At 44.2% G+C, this 17,069-nt stretch overlaps 2 protein-coding genes across 4 annotated transcripts in view; both read right to left on the bottom strand.

Moving 5' to 3' along the window:
• Positions 1 to 7,045, bottom strand: part of SLC20A2 (solute carrier family 20 member 2) — a 70,608-nt gene extending 63,563 nt beyond the window's left edge. The window contains exon 1 of the mRNA XM_075929290.1: positions 6,907 to 7,045. The gene's annotated coding sequence lies outside the window, so the exon portion shown is untranslated. The remainder of the gene's footprint in view (positions 1 to 6,906) is intronic.
• Positions 7,046 to 7,583: 538 nt separating this feature from the next.
• Positions 7,584 to 16,966, bottom strand: SMIM19 (small integral membrane protein 19). Of its 3 annotated transcripts, none has more exons than XM_075929315.1 (4): positions 16,824 to 16,955; positions 14,348 to 15,667; positions 12,922 to 13,046; positions 7,584 to 9,714 (listed from the first exon to the last, which is right to left on the bottom strand). In XM_075929315.1, the coding sequence occupies exons 2-4, from the start codon at positions 14,500 to 14,502 to the stop codon at positions 9,650 to 9,652; spliced, it is 345 nt and encodes a 114-aa protein (XP_075785430.1). In that variant the 5' UTR covers positions 14,503 to 15,667; positions 16,824 to 16,955; the 3' UTR covers positions 7,584 to 9,649. The 3 variants fall into 3 exon arrangements, with proteins under 3 accessions (XP_075785430.1, XP_075785428.1, XP_075785429.1); XM_075929313.1 differs by lacking the exon at positions 7,584 to 9,714 and adding an exon at positions 9,721 to 11,392 and having other exon boundaries at positions 16,824 to 16,966; XM_075929314.1 differs by lacking the exons at positions 7,584 to 9,714; positions 16,824 to 16,955 and adding exons at positions 9,721 to 11,392; positions 16,611 to 16,760.
• Positions 16,967 to 17,069: the final 103 nt, after the last annotated feature.

The raw sequence follows: 17,069 nt of genomic DNA on the forward strand, positions 1-17,069 counted from the left end.
CTCTTCCGACCTCCTCTTCTGCCAACCCTGTCCTTTCTTCATTTTAAATAGCTTCCAATTTGTGTTCCTAACCTAAATTTTCCATTGAAGTTGAGCTACCCTTTCAAAGCTTACGTTTTCTATGTACTCTCAGTAAAATGTATTTATTATGCTACTGCTTGATTATACAACTAGCATCTTAAACTCATTCTGATATTGCTCATCGGAACATACAACATCTGAATATAGTAAAATGGAATAGGATAAACTCACTCACACATAGCACCATGCTGGTTAAAGTTCACAACAGCTGCTCTATTCATGGAAAGACATCTGAGAAACATGCCATAAATAAAATGATCACATGGAACCCCCTTGCACAATCACTGTACATCTTTCTACCCAGGAATTCAAGCTTCACACCCCACAGTGTCAGTCAAAAACACAGTACAGGCTATTCTTTCTGGATGATAGAGACGATATTTAGTGTTCAGTTCTCTCTAAAAATGATGATTCATTTTGAACTATTATAAAATGTTTCTAGGATAATAAATATTGAGTACTTGTATTTTAAAAACCATCACTAATGGTCTGTGGAAAAAGGAAATCAATAAAGTTGCTGACTAGAATCCTGACCCTGCCAACATTTATGCACATGCTTTATTTTACACGTGAATGTAGTTCCACGTGTACAGTTAAGCACGTGTGTGTGTAGGACTGGGGCCCTAGTTAGCACTTTAAAGGGCTACCTATGTGTACAGTTAAGTCTAAATTTATGCAGAATCTCAGTTTGTATTTATATGTACAAAGCTGATTTTGCTTCTTCCACTCTAATTTCACCAAGTCATCCTACTTTAAATCAATCCCCTTCAGATTTCACCTTTGATAAACCAATCCACCTAAAATTCATAGATCTCTTCCAGGGGCTTTATTTTTTAAAGGATGTGTGGGTGTAATTGACAAGAATACTGGATGAAAAAATTGAAAATGTGAGGTTTTTCAGTTATGAAAAGGTTAACAGGATTTTGCCACTGCATATCTTAAATTAATAAAAAAAGGCTTGGTTCAGAAATTTAACATTATGATTTATTTATTTTTTATTGAAAATTGGTTCCTTTGACTATTTGTCAAGTCTGTTAGTCTTGGAGTTTGGAATTATTTTTATTAAACTATAGTAACACCCTGGATTTTGGACATTCCACACAAAGGTCAGGCGAAGCTCTAAGCTTTCATCATTTTAAAAACACCTAGCTCTTAGCTCTGCATAATACCCTTCATAAAGATTGATAACAATCCCTACTGCTTGGCTAACTGCACCCCACCCACCTCCCACTGGAGGAAGCAGCATTTTTGATTCTTCCGTTCCACAACAGCCAAAGCCCTTCATTCTCTTCTACTCTCCGTATCAGTATATTTTCCTTCTTTACACCCCGGTGGCCCAGCAGTAATGTCTTTCCCCCCTTTCACAACCTCTAACACCTGCCCTAGGCTGCAGCAGCTCTGCCAGCAGTCCCACTAAGCTTTTTTTCACTGCCTGCCACTTCACCAGCTCTCCCAAATGAGAGGGAACCCCCAGAAAGATAGGAAGGAGCGTTAGTGCAGCATTCAGTATCTGCAGGTAACTTCAGGCCTGCCCTCTTACCACATGTAGACTGGGATTGGAAATTAGGTGTTTAGAGCGCTACAAATGTACAGATATCCTCTTTATATCTATGGGTATCTGCAGGGCTCGACAAATAATATAATCTACTTGCCCGTGGAGAGTAGATTACAACCCGGAAGAGCCGGAGCACAGCGATCTGCACATGCTCAGAACGGCGCAAAACCGCGTGGCTGGAAAGCAGGGCTCGCTGATGCTTGGCGAACCCTGGGTATCTGCATCTATGGATGTCCATGGCTCATTTCTGCAGATATGGATACAAATTTTGTATCTGCAATATGCACTTTATATCTGTGGGTAGCTGTATCTGCGGATCTCAATGCAGAAATCCGCAACTCATTTTTGAGGATGCAAATGCACATACAAGTTTTGTATGCACAGAGGGCTCTACAGATTATCTTACTTCTGCTCTGATGAATCTAAGGCACTGAGCCTTCCCTTCCTAAGCAGCAGCCTTGTCTCATGTCTACATCAAAGGCTGCATCTTCAAAGAACTATCGTGTCAGCAAACCAGGTTAAACATACGGGCACCCTTACCAAGGTTAAAACACAGTCCAATCGTGTAATATGAATAAAATAGTCAATTTACTCATTTCCGCAAGCCATGGGCATGACCAAACTGAGACCTGAGGTGGTCAATCTTGTAGCCAGGTCTTCTCACATTATTGTTCTCGCAGTGCTTTGGGCCATAGAGAATAAAGAGCTAATATTGCTCTGTTTTCCTCCAACAAATGTTCCTACTTCCCCCCTGTGGCAGGCATGTAGTGATACAGTGTTCAGTCCCTCAAATGAGGAAGACAAGTAGTTGTGAGCTCTTGCACCCTTTCCTTAACAGAGGCTGAGCAGCAGTTTATCCATCCCTTTGTGGAGGCATGCAGCTGCATCTTGCCCCATGGCTATGGCACTCCTGATGTCAGCATCCTGGGGTGAAGGCATCATTATTTATGTGTATTTCTTAGTGCTTAGGAACCCCAGTCATGCCCCCACCCGTGCTAAGTGTTCTAGAAATACAGAATAAAAACAGTCCCTGTCTCAAAGAGTTTATAACCTAAGTGAGAAACAAGAGACAACAAATGGCTGCAGACAAGGGAGTACAAGTAAACCATGAGACAGTACTGTTCAGCATGATAAATTATGGTCTTATTGGGATTGTCTTCCCACTTTCAGTACTCTCTTCAATTCCGGGCACCACACTTTAGCAAAAAAAGTGAACAAAGTGGAGAGTCCACAGGAAAGCAACAAGGTTTAGATAATATAATCTGATCTTTGAGGAAAAGTAAAAACACTAGGCATACTTAGTCTCAAGAAAATATATGACCAAGGGTGGACCTGTCACCTTACAACAGACTTCACATATGTTAAGGGCTAATATAAAGAAGAATAATCAATTGTTCTCCATATCCATGGACAGCAGAACAAGTAGTACAAAGCCTGATCTACAGTAAGGGAGATTTAGTTTATATATTACTAAAAATGTTTTAATTGTAAAGGGAGTTAAGCTCTTCCAAGGGAGGGAGTGGAATCCCCATCATAGGAGGTTTTTAAGAATATGCTAGACAAACAGCTGTCATAGGTGGTCTAGATTTACTTGGTCCTGCCTCAATACAGGGGGCTAGACTCTTGAAGTCCTTTCCAGTCCTACATTCTTGCCAGGTCTAAACTGTCCAGTTTATACCAGGCTGAGGATGTGATCCTATTATAATTTTAGTGAAGCCTGAAATAAGCCCCCCTTCAACACACACAAACATATATTTCAATTATTGGAACTGGCAGAGTTACTTAGAAAACTGATAGTTCCTACAAGATTTGCAATATGATTATGTTCACAAACAATATAAATGAATGACTCCTAAAAACATTTTCAGCTTCATTAAATTTATAAGCTCTACCAGCTGAATTTTGGTATGCACAATACTAAGCAAAACCTCCCTATATTTTTGTTATGACTCACAGAGAGCTACAAGACACTGAGCAATTTTAAAAAATTGGTCTTTTAGGCACAGAAACTAGTAAATGTTAATGAAATACTTTGAGGATGGAAAACACCATACTTGTTAAGTACTGCATCTTTTACCTTAGCTCTGTTACTTTTAGAATTTAATTCAATATTCTCAGACTGACAGTATTGCTTTTTTAAAAAAACCTAGAGTCGTGTGCAAAAACAAAGTTAAAAACATTTGCAGCCATAATCCTGGAACATCAATATTAGACTTGAACAAAACCAGACTATGAAATCTCTCATACATAATTTCTGAGATTATGCAACACTGTTTGTATATAGATTCCATAACATCTTTTTAAGGACTGAGCAATTTAACAGGAAATGTAATGATCCCTCACCATGTAACATTTTCCAAAACAAATGTGGCTTACGTGAAATCTGGCACATAGTTTTTAAAAGATCACAAATATGTCCTGTCCAACAAGATCCAATAATTTAGTAAGAAAAAAGTCACTGGAAGATTAGTAATGAGACTTCCTGTACGTTACTGGTCAAGCTATTATGAACGGATACAGGAAACATGATTTATCATTTCAACACCAGATGCTATAATCTTACGCAAGTCTCTTTGTTGATATAGGTCTTTACTACCACAAAAGCAACTACTTTTTTGCATAATCAATATTGAGAATTAACTTATAAATGTTAAGGACATCTTAGAAATGTCTAATCTAAATTGCACATGCTTCAAAGTTGCATGCTGGCTGCTTTATCTTTATTGTTAAGTTCAGAACAGTACTCTCCCTCACATCTGCCTCAATCACACAATATTAAATATAATATAAGATGTAGTCAAATGATTTGCTGAAATTTAATACTGTAGCTACCCAACAGAAGGAAAAACTCTCAGCTTCTCTCATATTCATGGTTCAAGCGCCATTCTTCACAAGCATTACAAGTGATTTCTTCTTGCTCCATCTCAAAATATCCAAACTATTTAGGCTCTTCAGAATAAAGGTTGTAAGAGCTAAACCTAATCTGCTTTAATATCTGTACCCTGATTCCATGAGAACACATACTATTTCAGATTTTCTGAACATTTCACAATTGCATCCAGCTGGGTTTGGCAGAAACTGGGAAGTTTCTCAGCTACAGTACATAGAAAGATCATTTTGATTAGTAACATGGAAAGATTTTTAAAGTTTTAGTATTACAAATTGTTGATACACAGACATACTTTCATTTTACAGACTAGAAAGTACCATGAAGAGGACTCCAGTTTTCCAAACAGTATTTTTTAATAAAAAATTTTAAAAAGTATCCACTCAAGGATTCAACATCTTATTTTTCAAGGTCTGTAAGCCACTTCTTTCCACTAGTGATAGTGTGAAACTTCTGAAATCCATTCATGACCAATCAGAATCTTTTCCAATTTCCATTATTGAGAGATATGTATTACATAGAAAAGGAATATTCAGAACTCTCTGCTTTTGTGAAGTTGAGTAATCTTCTGAACAGGTATTAAAAAGAACCATCCTTGGACCCAGTGAATATTTGAATTCATTTATAGTATTGTATGCAGCATGTTGGATACTTAAATATTGCCTGCTAACATTACTAAGAACTAAAGAATATAGTAGTAAATTTGGTTGTTTCCATTAACATTATTTTGAGAACTCACACTGTTCAAACCTTACCTACACATGGATCAATACATCTCTTTATCCCCTTTTTCTCAACTAGGAAAGAAAAAAACTTCTCTATTAGCCTGTCCACACTCACACTGGAACTAGGGACTTAGTAAGAGCCATCTTTAAAGTGACAAATTGAAATCAATTTCACAAAAAAACAAGAATAATGTTGGTTAACTCTCCTCTGCCCACTTTATTTAAAACTTGCACCTCCTGTTATGGGGGAAAATATAAATAGGAGAAATTGACAGACAGGCATGGGAACTAGAGTGGACAAAGTGGAAAAAACACTTTCCTCAAATGTGTTTCAGTTAAGGTAATGGAACCACTACTAGTAACAACAATAGGTACAATATTTTCAGGTGTGATTTAAGTTTTTATAAGATATATTTGAAAAACTGCCGTATTCCATAAACTATATTATAAAGCCATGGAATCAACAAGCAGCTGTTTCCAAAACTTCATTAGTTCACATACACATCAAAATCATCTGTTTGGGAATGCTTGAAATAGTTCATAGCATGGTCTTATCACAGATTCAGTATGAATCCTGTCAGACTAAACACTTAGCCAAAGATTTAGAGCAGACCCCCATTTTACAAACACAAGAACTACAAATAATGGATGAGATTTATATCCTGCCTAACAGCATCAGATACTTCAAAGGAAGATATAAGAATCCCAAAATTGGAAACTTATGGGATGAACTGTTCATTGAAGATATTTTAATTCCCGTGATCATTCCGAGCATTTTTTTAGGATAGGGACAACATTTCCTCTGATGCAGGGACTGGTTTTAATGAACGATTATACATTTTTATTAATAGCTAAGCATTTTGTTCTTAAGTTCCTTCAGAACTACTGGGTGTAGATCATGCTGTGGTATTAACTTGCTGCTAGTTTTCCAGTGCCTCCTCTTTCAACATGTCAGTCTCTGACAGTATCTCAACTTTAATACCTAAAAACGACAGGTCTGTGATGGAGCCTGATGCTAAAAACCAGTTTTTCCCCACAATGTCATTCCCTCTTAAGTGCATCTTTTACTCTCTGGTAGTCCATTGACCATAACAATGCTCATAGGATTTGCTTCTAGAAGAAGCGCTCTTGCTTTTCGTATCTCCTTGGATGCTTGTCCTTGTCCTCCTAATCTCCGTTTCTGTTTTACCTGCCTGCCTCGCTGGCTCTTTTCTGTCGGGGCCTGGAGGGTCAGGCTACCTTAGCAAGGCTGCGGCTACGCGGCACAGAGCGAAGGGGTCTCCCCCCCGCCGGGCAGACCCGGACAGCCTGGCCGTGCGGCCTCTGGGCGGACTCCTCACAGCCCTGCCCGGGGCGGGCGCCCTCGTGCGGGGACCGTTGCCGGGTGCCGCCCCCGCTCTCGCCCAGCCAGCCGAGGGAGGGAGCCGCTGCGTGGGTTCGGCGCGGCCCGCCTGTGTGAGCGGGGCCTCGCGGCGGGAGGGGGCCTGGCGCCTTTGTGTTGCCCCCCCCCCCCCTCGGTCCCGGCAGGGCCTGGCGCCAGCCCGGTGGGGGGGGGCAGCCGGTCGCTCCCTCACGCCCCGCCCTACCCGGCGCTGACTGGCCGCGGGCCGGACACGGCCGGGAGGGGCCAGGGCGCGCGGCCGGCGGTTGCCACTTACCGCCCAGCAGGCGCCTTCCAGCCTCGCGCTCGGCGCAGGAACAGCCGCCTGCCCGCGTGACCCGGACCCGGAAGCGCGCGGCGACGTGAGGTCACGGGGGGGGGGGGCCGCAGGCACTGGCGGGACCCGGGGACCAGGCGGCTGAGCGCGCGCGTCTGCGGAGGGGCTGCGGCTCCGGCGCCGCACGAGCCTGGGAAGGGCGGGAGCATCCGGGCCCGCGGTCTCGCTTCCTGACCCCCCCCCAGCCTACCCCTGCTGGGGGTGCCACCCCCGCCTGCACCGGGGAAGCGCGGAGCCCTTCGCTCATCCCGCGCTGGCAGGACGGGGAGAGCTCCCTGGGCAAGCCGGCGAACTCACTGCAGTGCGCCGCCGGAGCGGCCTGCCTGCGCACTCCCACACTTGTCCCCCGACAGCCCACTGCGGCCAAGAACAGTCATCCGAACAGACCTGCCCTTACAGGGGTTTTGCTTTTAAACAAATAACAGACGATACAAAAAAAACCCACAGCATTTCACACAGGCAGGAGTACTTTAAAAAGAGGAAATACAGGCTGAAAGTCAGCGGACACTTCCCCACCTGAGATACTGACTAGTCTTCCAAGGAAAGATTCACTACTTGACATTTGCAAGTAAGCCCTTAGTAGAAATACAATCCATCACTAACAGAACACAATCTGGTAGGGTACTTAAATAACTTTTATTCAATCTATAAAGTATCAAATATCGAGCATGTTTATTTCCTCTGCCACTCTGTAATAGTCTACAGATTAGGCTGCATTTTTCCTGGCAAAAACCCTCCATATTATTTCTCCATCTACATATAATTTATACAGCTCTAATATGGCACTTTAAAGGACACAAGCCAAATTTTCTCTCCCTAAATCTATGGTCTGAAGAGACCAAAAGCTCCCCAAGCTTGCACTTGATAATTATACCTGAGACTGCAAGGTCAACATAAGAATAGCCATACCGGACCAGACCAACGGTCCACCTGACAGTGGCCAATTCCAGGTTTTTGAGGGAATGGAAAAAAACAGCTAGCCAGGACGAGTCCTCACCTAGTTAACTGGAGTGAGTTTCTATGCCACTGGAGTATTTTCACTTGGTAGATAATCCTTAGGGTTGCTACAGTTAGTCCAGTTTAAAGCAGAAACTCACAGCTCAAAACTACTCTAGGCCAGCATGTAGCTGACTTCAGAATCCGAGAACTATCATTTGCTCCTCTGTGGGCTCCTTCTGTACCCAGAAGAAAACTTAGCCCAAGACATTTCTTGTACAGAAAAGTTTGTAATTTAAGATAAACAAAACCAGAGAACAATTTGGAGGTATGGAGAGATTACTGGCGAAAACTCAGTTTGTTAAACTGTACTGAATTTTATAACATGAAATAAAATATTTCATCCTAAGTTGCTCTGGTGGAATAAAATGTTTGCTTCAGCACCAAGACTAATGACTTAAGACTAGGTATAATGCTAATAACTAAAAATAAAATCAAGACACCTGCATTTAACTCTGCACATTGCCATGTACCAATTGTGTTCAGAATACTTCAGCCAGATGAACTCATGTAACATGACATAGAGCTATGCTAAACTGACATTTTCAAGTAAGATTGTTCATAATTTATCAAATGCCTGAACAAAAGTCAAATTATCATCTTTATCAATTTTGTAATTTAATCAAAAGAGCTATCAGATCATCTACTCTGTATAAATCCATGCTATTTATTGGTATAGTTTACAGATTATTTTAGTATTTAACATGTTATTTTACTAGATACGCATCAATGTTAGTCTCAGGATATTAGTAACACTATCTTGAATGATCCCTTAGACTCTATGCTAACTATATATGGCAAACAATCTGTCCCAGCTTGTGTTTTTGTGAAGCTGGGAGTATATTTCCCAGAGCGGAGAGCTCTGTATAAGCTCAAAACCGTGTCTCTCCCCCCAACCCAAGATAGTTCAATAAAAGATATTACTTCAAATACCTTTTATCTCTAATTTAGTATTTGCCACAGCAATACAACATATAGTTGTTTAGCAAACAAGGCTTCAGCACTACCCTCCTTATCGTAGCTCTCATTAAAGCTTCAACATGGAAGTTACAGTACTATAATTATGCTCTCTATACAGATGACTTTTTTTTCCTCCAGTAAGGTCAATTATGTACATTTCTGGCTCTCAAGAGCTACTCACTTCCACTGTGAATTTACAGCAGCACAGTTACTTTTATTGTGAAGGTTCTGTTATGTTCCCTGCCAGCAGAAGCCAATGATGTTCAAATGTGACAATATTTGGCAATGTTCAGGCACGTAGGCCTGTCTGACTTTTCCATGTGTTCCCCCTAAGGAACAATCGTCAGGGGAGACGAACAGTAGAAACTTAACAAATAAGCCTAAAGTTTTCTATTGCCATGTTGCAAAAATACCTGTTCAACAAAAGAAATGGTCACCAAAGTATTGGCAACAGTGGAAACCACTGGAACATTTTGAACATCTCTTATTATGAACTACAGCCATATTCCCTCGAGTGTTTCTTCGAGCAAGACTAAGATGTATTAGGTGTTTTTGTTTTTAATGAATCAGCAGATGGTCCAGTAAACACCTAAACAGGCTCAGTTTCCCAGAAATGTATTTATAGGAGAGTTTTGTTTAAAAAAAAAATACACTTATTAAAGCTTCTTTGAAAACTCTCCTGTCATGAGCACTGTAACAATTGCATGAGTTCCCACAATTTGAGACTTCATTCCATTGAGAGTTGCACGCTGTCGGTCTGTTTCTGTGGCTGCTGCTGGTCATACTTCCTTGCTGGAAAAGAGTTAAAACATAAATTATGTTATCCCTTATATTCTATTAGAGCATGGTGATCACTGGGAAAGTTAGTTTAATAGGAAGAGAAGCTCTTGCATGAGACCAGTGTTGGTCTGCAATTAAAATAAATGTTTAATTGAAGGAAAACTACTGATTTCACAAAATTTCCAAATCATTACATTTAGAGGCAGAAACTGCTAAACAAAAAATCAGAGGTTACAGTCTACTTAAATTGACTGGGTGCAACAATCCTTTATGCCACCATTTTTTAATTGAAGGCAGCAGCAAAGAATGCAAATATATATACACAACAATGCTGGAAAGATTGTGTGGGCATGAATGAATCTATTACAACTTGTAACATATTTTAGCTAGTGAGAATATTAGCTAGAGAGAATTTAGCCATGCTATCTGTGACTAGTTCTAGACACTAGTAAGAAAAAAAGGATTTGCCAAATTTATTAGCAGGTGAAAACTACCAGTTTAAGATGTAAGCAGCTTTTAATATGCCAAATGTAACCATGAAACAGTATTTCAGACTGAGATGATATATAAAGATAGCCCATAACTTCAGAAAGGATGGGGCAGTTAGATACTCAATCCAGTTTACATGTTCTCGAAATCAAGAGGGTAGACTTAAGACATCCTAATGAAAGACAGGAGAGATGAAGAGTTGTCACCCTAGATGGGAAGAGAAATGTCTGGGATACATCCTGAAATCTTTCAGAGAAATGTGCACAGAAAGGAGAGTGCACCCCCCCTAAATTTTTCTAAATTACCTATGTAACTTCAAAAGCAATGAAAATACTACCACAACTAATGGTGCTGAGAAACTGATTCCAGTTGGCTGAGCTAGCTAGTTGACAGTGATCAGAAGTGGCATTACTGGATACAGATTTGAAAGCAGAAGTTACCATCAGCCTCAGCTGTACATAGGAGAATGCAGGATGAAAGCGGCTTCAGAACTACACCAGTAGGTCCGTACAGAACCACAATGGCTCAATACAGTTAGTCAATTTCTCTCCAATGACAATCCCAATGGATATGCCTTTCTGGGACTGTCTCCTGTGGAGACATTGCTCATTTACTGCTATTGACCCACTCATCACTGAGACAGTACTGGCAAAATCTATGCTACCAATTTATTAATAACTGGAAGTTACAAAGAATGTAAAGTTATGGGTTCCACCAGCAATTTAAGTGATACTCTTGCACACTTTTGGTATATTTTATTATTGTAGATGGCATTTGAAAATATCAGTTAGGGCTATATGACCATGATGACCATGGGGTGAAGAATCTAAAGAAAGTACTTTCTTCTAACAATTCTTTTCAGAAGGTATTAACTGTAATAGATGCACGCACTTGGGTTTTGTGCTTCCCGTCTAAAACCAGCTGAGAACTCACATACCTGCAGAGTTTTAAAGGATGCTAGCTCCCAGTGTAGTGGCCTCCCTGATAGTTCTAACAGCCCTAGAAGTTTGGATCATTCACTATATATTGAAGTTTGGAGTATCAACATAAACAAACTTATCTCCAACACTGCAGGGAAAGCAGCTGGAAGTTGACAAGAATCTATTACAACTTGCATCTTTTGAAAAAAATTCACCCATCCCACCTATAGCATCAGTTGTAAAGTAACCCCCCTCTGGAGATATGAAGTTCAAAGAAGTCTCTGAAAAAAGAAAAATAGCATCCATAATATCAATGAACAGAAATGTTAAACTGACAATTGCCGTTTTCCAGCACCAGCTCATAGGAGTGCTTATACATAATCCACTCCTGGAACCACCATCATAAATACTTCACATCTACTATGGAAATAGCCCATCATTCTCCAGCTAACTGTGGGGAAGCAGGGGCAAATATCAACCCTGCGTATATCACCACCAGAAAACACGGAAGTGTTTTCTAGAAACAGAATTCTTTTCCTATAAAACAAGAACTTCTAAAAATTAAGTGCTCAGAGGAACTAGATCTGAATGACCCCACCACACCAGAAGATATGACAGACACTGACCCAGTCTCTCTTTAATTTAGGAACCAGAGTTCATTATAAAAAGATCAGTTCAGCTAGCTTGCAACTGTGCTGTTCTTACCAAGAGAGTTACTCAGGATTATGATGGGCCTATCAATGGCTATTAGCCAAGATGATCAGGAATGTAACTACATGCTCAGACACTGGCCTGACCCAGGATGGTCGTTCTTGTGTTCTTAGTTTGTGGGACACTAAATATTCCCACACCAGAAGGGCAATAGGATATGGAAGATGTGATCCTTTCCTTCCTTGCTCATTCACAGATAAAATGGTGGCCTGATTTGAGAATTAAAACTGCCTTTTAGACTCCAGGACTCAAAAGCACTAAATTTTTCTTGGTCTTCCACAACTGTGTAAGGTTATTGCTCATTGGGGTGGGGAAATGCCATCAGGGATCCTTTGAGGCTCACTGATTTGGAGGGTATGCCTGAGATGGACCAAGTGACAGCACAAACCCATGGAGCGCTCCTCTGCCACACTCCCTTCTAGCCTCCTATGACAATATGAGGGCAGCTGGTGCAACTCTGACAGCTATCTACCAGTGAAGAACTTCCCAACACAAGGGAAATTCTCCAATAACTATTTACAGCCACATCCCACTCCACTTGTGCCATCGGAATAGATGCAGTTGGTATTGTAATAAAGAATTGGAAACTCCTGTTGGTGCATAGTAAAATTTCCATGGAAGCAAAGTTAGCCCTTGAGTTCTCCTGAACATCAGTATCTAGAGGTCAGACTAGATGATCATAATTGTTCCTTCTGGCCTCTAGAGCTATTTCTAGTTACCATATTAGATGCATTTTTAAGTCCTAAAATACCCATAAAGTAGAGGCCTGATTCTGTATTCACTTATGGCTAGATCCTGCAATATGCTGCACATGGTGAATTCACACTCTGCTATTGATGTTTCCATATTTCAGGATCAGAGCCTTAGATGAGAGTTGCACATGTAAGGGGACACAACTGAGCCCTCCTATTTTCTATTAGTTTCTGACAAGGTAGAACCTTGCCCCAACTGGCATAGAGTGCAATTGGTGTAAGATACTGGGTTTTGTTCTGTTCATGATACAAACAGCTATGGTATCCAAATGCTTATTCCATTTTAACATATGAATCTTTGACTGTTCAGAAATCTGAACATCTCAGAGGGCAGAAGACAATCTTACCAATGGAATACATCTCTAATTGTTGTCGTAAGCGGATTTTTTTCATGCTATCATAAAAATCTGGTTCCAATGGAGCATCTGCTGTAGGAGGCAGAGTGAATATTCGCATGATCTTCCTTTTATTCCTAAAATACAGAAAAGAAAAATAACAACTTGCAACATGATATATTTACATGTATTTCAAAAAGATATCTTCCAAGGTCTTTACTTCCAAGGTCTAGTTTAATTGAAGTGACACACTTTTTCTCATTAAAGAGTATACTGAGAAGGATGGCATCTGCTATTAAGTGCTGATCAGTAGCCATTTCTAGGGAAATGGTCCATAACACCTCCCATCCTTTCCCTTTGCTACATGTTTTGTCCCTACCTTGACAATTGTGCTGTTTTTGGATGTAATCCCTCATCTTCTTCCTCTCAGTCCATGTTCTATTCCTCCCCCACTATCCTTTTTCAGTACTGCTCTTCCCCTTTACCCTTACCACTGTGTCCCTTCTCTGTTTCTTCCCGATGAACCATTAAGGTGAACGCAAGCACATATTCTAATACAGTTTGTGCGCCTTCTCCTTCCTCGAACTACTGAGGGTGCATGGGTTAGGGGGTCACTCAGGGTCTACATGGGGAATCCACCCCAACAATCCTTTCTCCCTTAGAAAAAGTTCCATGCTTTTCCCACATGCAACAACTCTCCAGATTCACTTTTAGACTCCTTTCTTCTCTCTGAGCTCTTCCATTACCCCTTGTTTCCTGAAGATTTCGCACTCCTTCTGAGGGGTGCAAGAAATAGACTCCTGTATTGTGCCTAAATCAATAATTATTATCGACAGTTTTGTACTAATAGGCCTAATCCAAAACAGGGATGTAACAGTTTAACTGGTTAACCAACAAGCATTAGCTTATCAGTTAATTACTTAGGGTTGCCAGATGGTTTCAATAAAAGTACCGGACACACATCACACTCTACATTACATCTTATTTAGAAAATACTGGACATTTATATTTTCTCAATTTGTTTCCTGAATAGAAAGCTCAAATACTGAACTGTCCAGTTCAAAACTGGACACCTGGCAACCATAAAGTGGTTGAAATCCCGGCCCACCGCTGGCAGCCCACGGAACATGTAACTGTATAAACACACTGAATTGCAATCGGTTACATAGCTAGTGGGTTTTAAAAAAACCAAACATTTATACCCAAGCCAGGAACCTATGTGTCACACCACCATTTCCTGGATATTTGTTTAAGGAGGAGACGGGTTGGGCGGGCAGTGCCCTGTACGGTTGTGTCACACACGCACGGATGGTTGTTTTGAAATTCACCCTCCCGCTCATGGCCACTGGCGTGAGGCGGCCAGGCAATGTTTCTGGTGCGCAGCCCCCCGTGACCCATAGGCAGAGGGGCCCAGCTGGGCCCAGCTCGCAGCACCCACCGGCGCGCGTAGACCAGCAGTGCCAGGCTGGCAAGCACTACCAGCAGGTAGACGTTGGTGGCCTCGTTCCAGGCCTCGTGCACCGTGTAGTCGATGGCACCGTTGTCGCTCAAGGCACCGCCACCGCCACCAGCACCGGCTCCCGCCTCTGCCATAGAACGTGGGGGCAACGCCTCGCCCCTGCCCCACACACGTGCAGGAAGTGAGGTCACAGGTTCCGCAAGACACTTCCGGGGGCAGAGCTGCTCAAGCTTTGAGAGGTGGGGTGGGACTTGGAGCTCCTTCAGGGAACTGCGGCCAGCCCAACCTTTTTAAGGTGGTGCTCGTGGCAGTTAGTGCAGCTGCGCTTCCCACCAATTTCCAGTGCGTGCACCACCTGCTCGTTTCTGGGCACTCAGACACAGCCCCTCACTGTCCCCACAGAGAGCAAAGTCCGATGGCACCTGGGCGGGAACAGTCTCCCCTCTCTGGTCCCCCCCCAACTCTCAGCCTTGCGCTGCGGCTGGGTCCGGGTCCCTGCCTGACAGAGACATGGAAGATGCTGAGGTGGCTTCGCTGCGGTGCTTTAGTTGCGAAAGGCGGCCTGGTGCTGAAGGGCCGCAGAAGAGACAGGTCCAGCAAGAGGCAGTGGCCAGGAGACGCAGAGACCCAGCTGGGATGACTCCCCTGGGAGCCGCTGGATCCTCCACCTCTTGACGGGGTTTAATGACGACTCGGTGTCTTTCTGGCCAGTGCTGGGTGACACACTAGCCCCTGTGCCAGAGCGGTGCTTTACTGAGGGCAGATTAGAGGCTCCAATGGGCCCTTCCGCCCCGAGTCTCCTAACTGATGAAGGACAGTGTGTGGAAGCCTCTGATGCGCTATGGGTAGCCTAATGGATCCACAGCCATCGCGTGGGGACAGCCACAGGGAGCCGCTTCAACATTCAGAGCAGCTGGCCAGGGCCAGGACAGTTGCCTAGCAGTGGAGGAGCGGGGGTGGCAGTGACATCACAAAGGTCTTTGGCAGGACCTCGGGTCGAAGCCGGTGGGGAGGCGGTGACCTCACAGAGAGACTCTGACGTCACCCAGGCAGGACAGAGGCAAGGGGCCAGAACAAGTTCAGAGACATAGACACTCCCCCTTGGCTTTGCTTCAGCACGTCTCCTTCTTGAAGTTTCTCCTTGAGGACCCAGAGAGCGTTCTAGTGCATTTATGTGAATACCAGGAAGAACTGACGAATTTTCTCCTTTCCCTTGCTTGATTTTCCCCGTTCAGAAGGTAAGAGTCTCCGAGAGATTTAGGACCCATTCAGGCTCATCCATCTGGTGTCTGCTGAATTCTAGGCATGGAAAAAACTAGATTGAAAAGGCAGAATTTTATTTCCCACCTAGGACTCGGTCTCTTAGAATCACTGGGGAAGTTGGAGTTTTTCATTTTTGGTTTCCCTTTTCCTCCATCCTTTCCTCCTTTTGTTGCTTCTTTTGCTTTTTCCTTGCTTCCCTCCCACTGCCAGCAGTGTGTGTGGGGGAAGGGGATTGGTCTCCCATTTTCATTGTGGGAAGGAGCAGCAACTCCCTAGGTTACTTCATACTGAAGGAATCCCTGGGTGGGGGTTGTCAGAAATGTGGGGTATGATCTTCCCGGGTCCCTGAGGTGGCAAGGTCATTAACTCTGCTCTACCCACTGTGCCGCCATCCTTCCCCTGAGTGGCAACAGGAGCCACTCTGTCCCTTCCCTCCCTGGTGCAGGGGCCGCCTGGGACTCAGAGGATAAAGAGAAGGAGAGGAATGGGTAGATGTGGCCACTGAGGAGACTGCTCTTTGAACATCCAAGAGATGCTCCAAGGCAGAGAAAAGGTACAAATATTCTCTTGCGGGGTGGGAACTGAGATTGTCTTGCCCCTGCCCAGCATTTCCACCCCCCGCAGGGGGGCATGTGCCTCATGAGCCACCTCTCACATGGACCTTTTTCCTCCATGATCAGGGACCCCTAAGATAGGATGTTTGTCACATCCTGGTGCTGGCTGCGTGACCTCACAGGGAAGTGTCAGCAGGAGCCCAATCTGACATACTCCTTGGTCTCTCACAGGAGCTGCCTGACGACCGTCCACCCATCGCTGTCCTGGCCAACTTCCCCATGGCTGCGGGCAGCCTCAGGTTCCGAGCCGCTCCCATCTGGCTCCCTCCTCTGGTGTCACCCAGGCTGGGAGTCACTGCCCCTCCCCCTCTCAGGTACCCTCCCAAGGGCGGCGTCTCTGGCGGAAGGGGCATCCCGTTACCCGCCTGGGGGTTTCCTTCCTTCCCGGTACAGGCCGTGTCCGTAGCAGTTTAGCTCGCCCCGCCGACACCGGACGGTGCCTGGCGCCAGCCCGGTAGGCGGGGAGGCCGCCGAGCGCTCGCGAGGGCCGGGGCAGCCGGTCGCTCCCTCACCTCACGCCCCGCCCCGCCCAGCGCTAACTGGCCGCGGGCCGGACACGGCCAACGGTTGCCACTTACCGCCCAGCCTCGCGCTCGGCGCAAGAACAGCCGCCTGCCCGCGTGACCCGGAAGCGCGCGGAGACGTGAGGTCACGGGGGGAGGGGCAAACCGCAAGCACTGGCGGGACCCGGGGGCCACTGCGCGTGTGCGGAGGCTGGGGGGGCGTGGCTGCGGCTCCGGCGCCGCACCAGCCTGGGAAGTGAGGTCACGGCTTCCGCACGGCCCTTCGGAGGGCAGCGCCCCGCCCCGCGCTCGAGCGCGGAG

The sequence above is a fragment of the Pelodiscus sinensis genome, chromosome 5 (assembly GCF_049634645.1).
Source record: "Pelodiscus sinensis isolate JC-2024 chromosome 5, ASM4963464v1, whole genome shotgun sequence".
Lineage (NCBI taxonomy): Eukaryota > Metazoa > Chordata > Testudines > Trionychidae > Pelodiscus > Pelodiscus sinensis.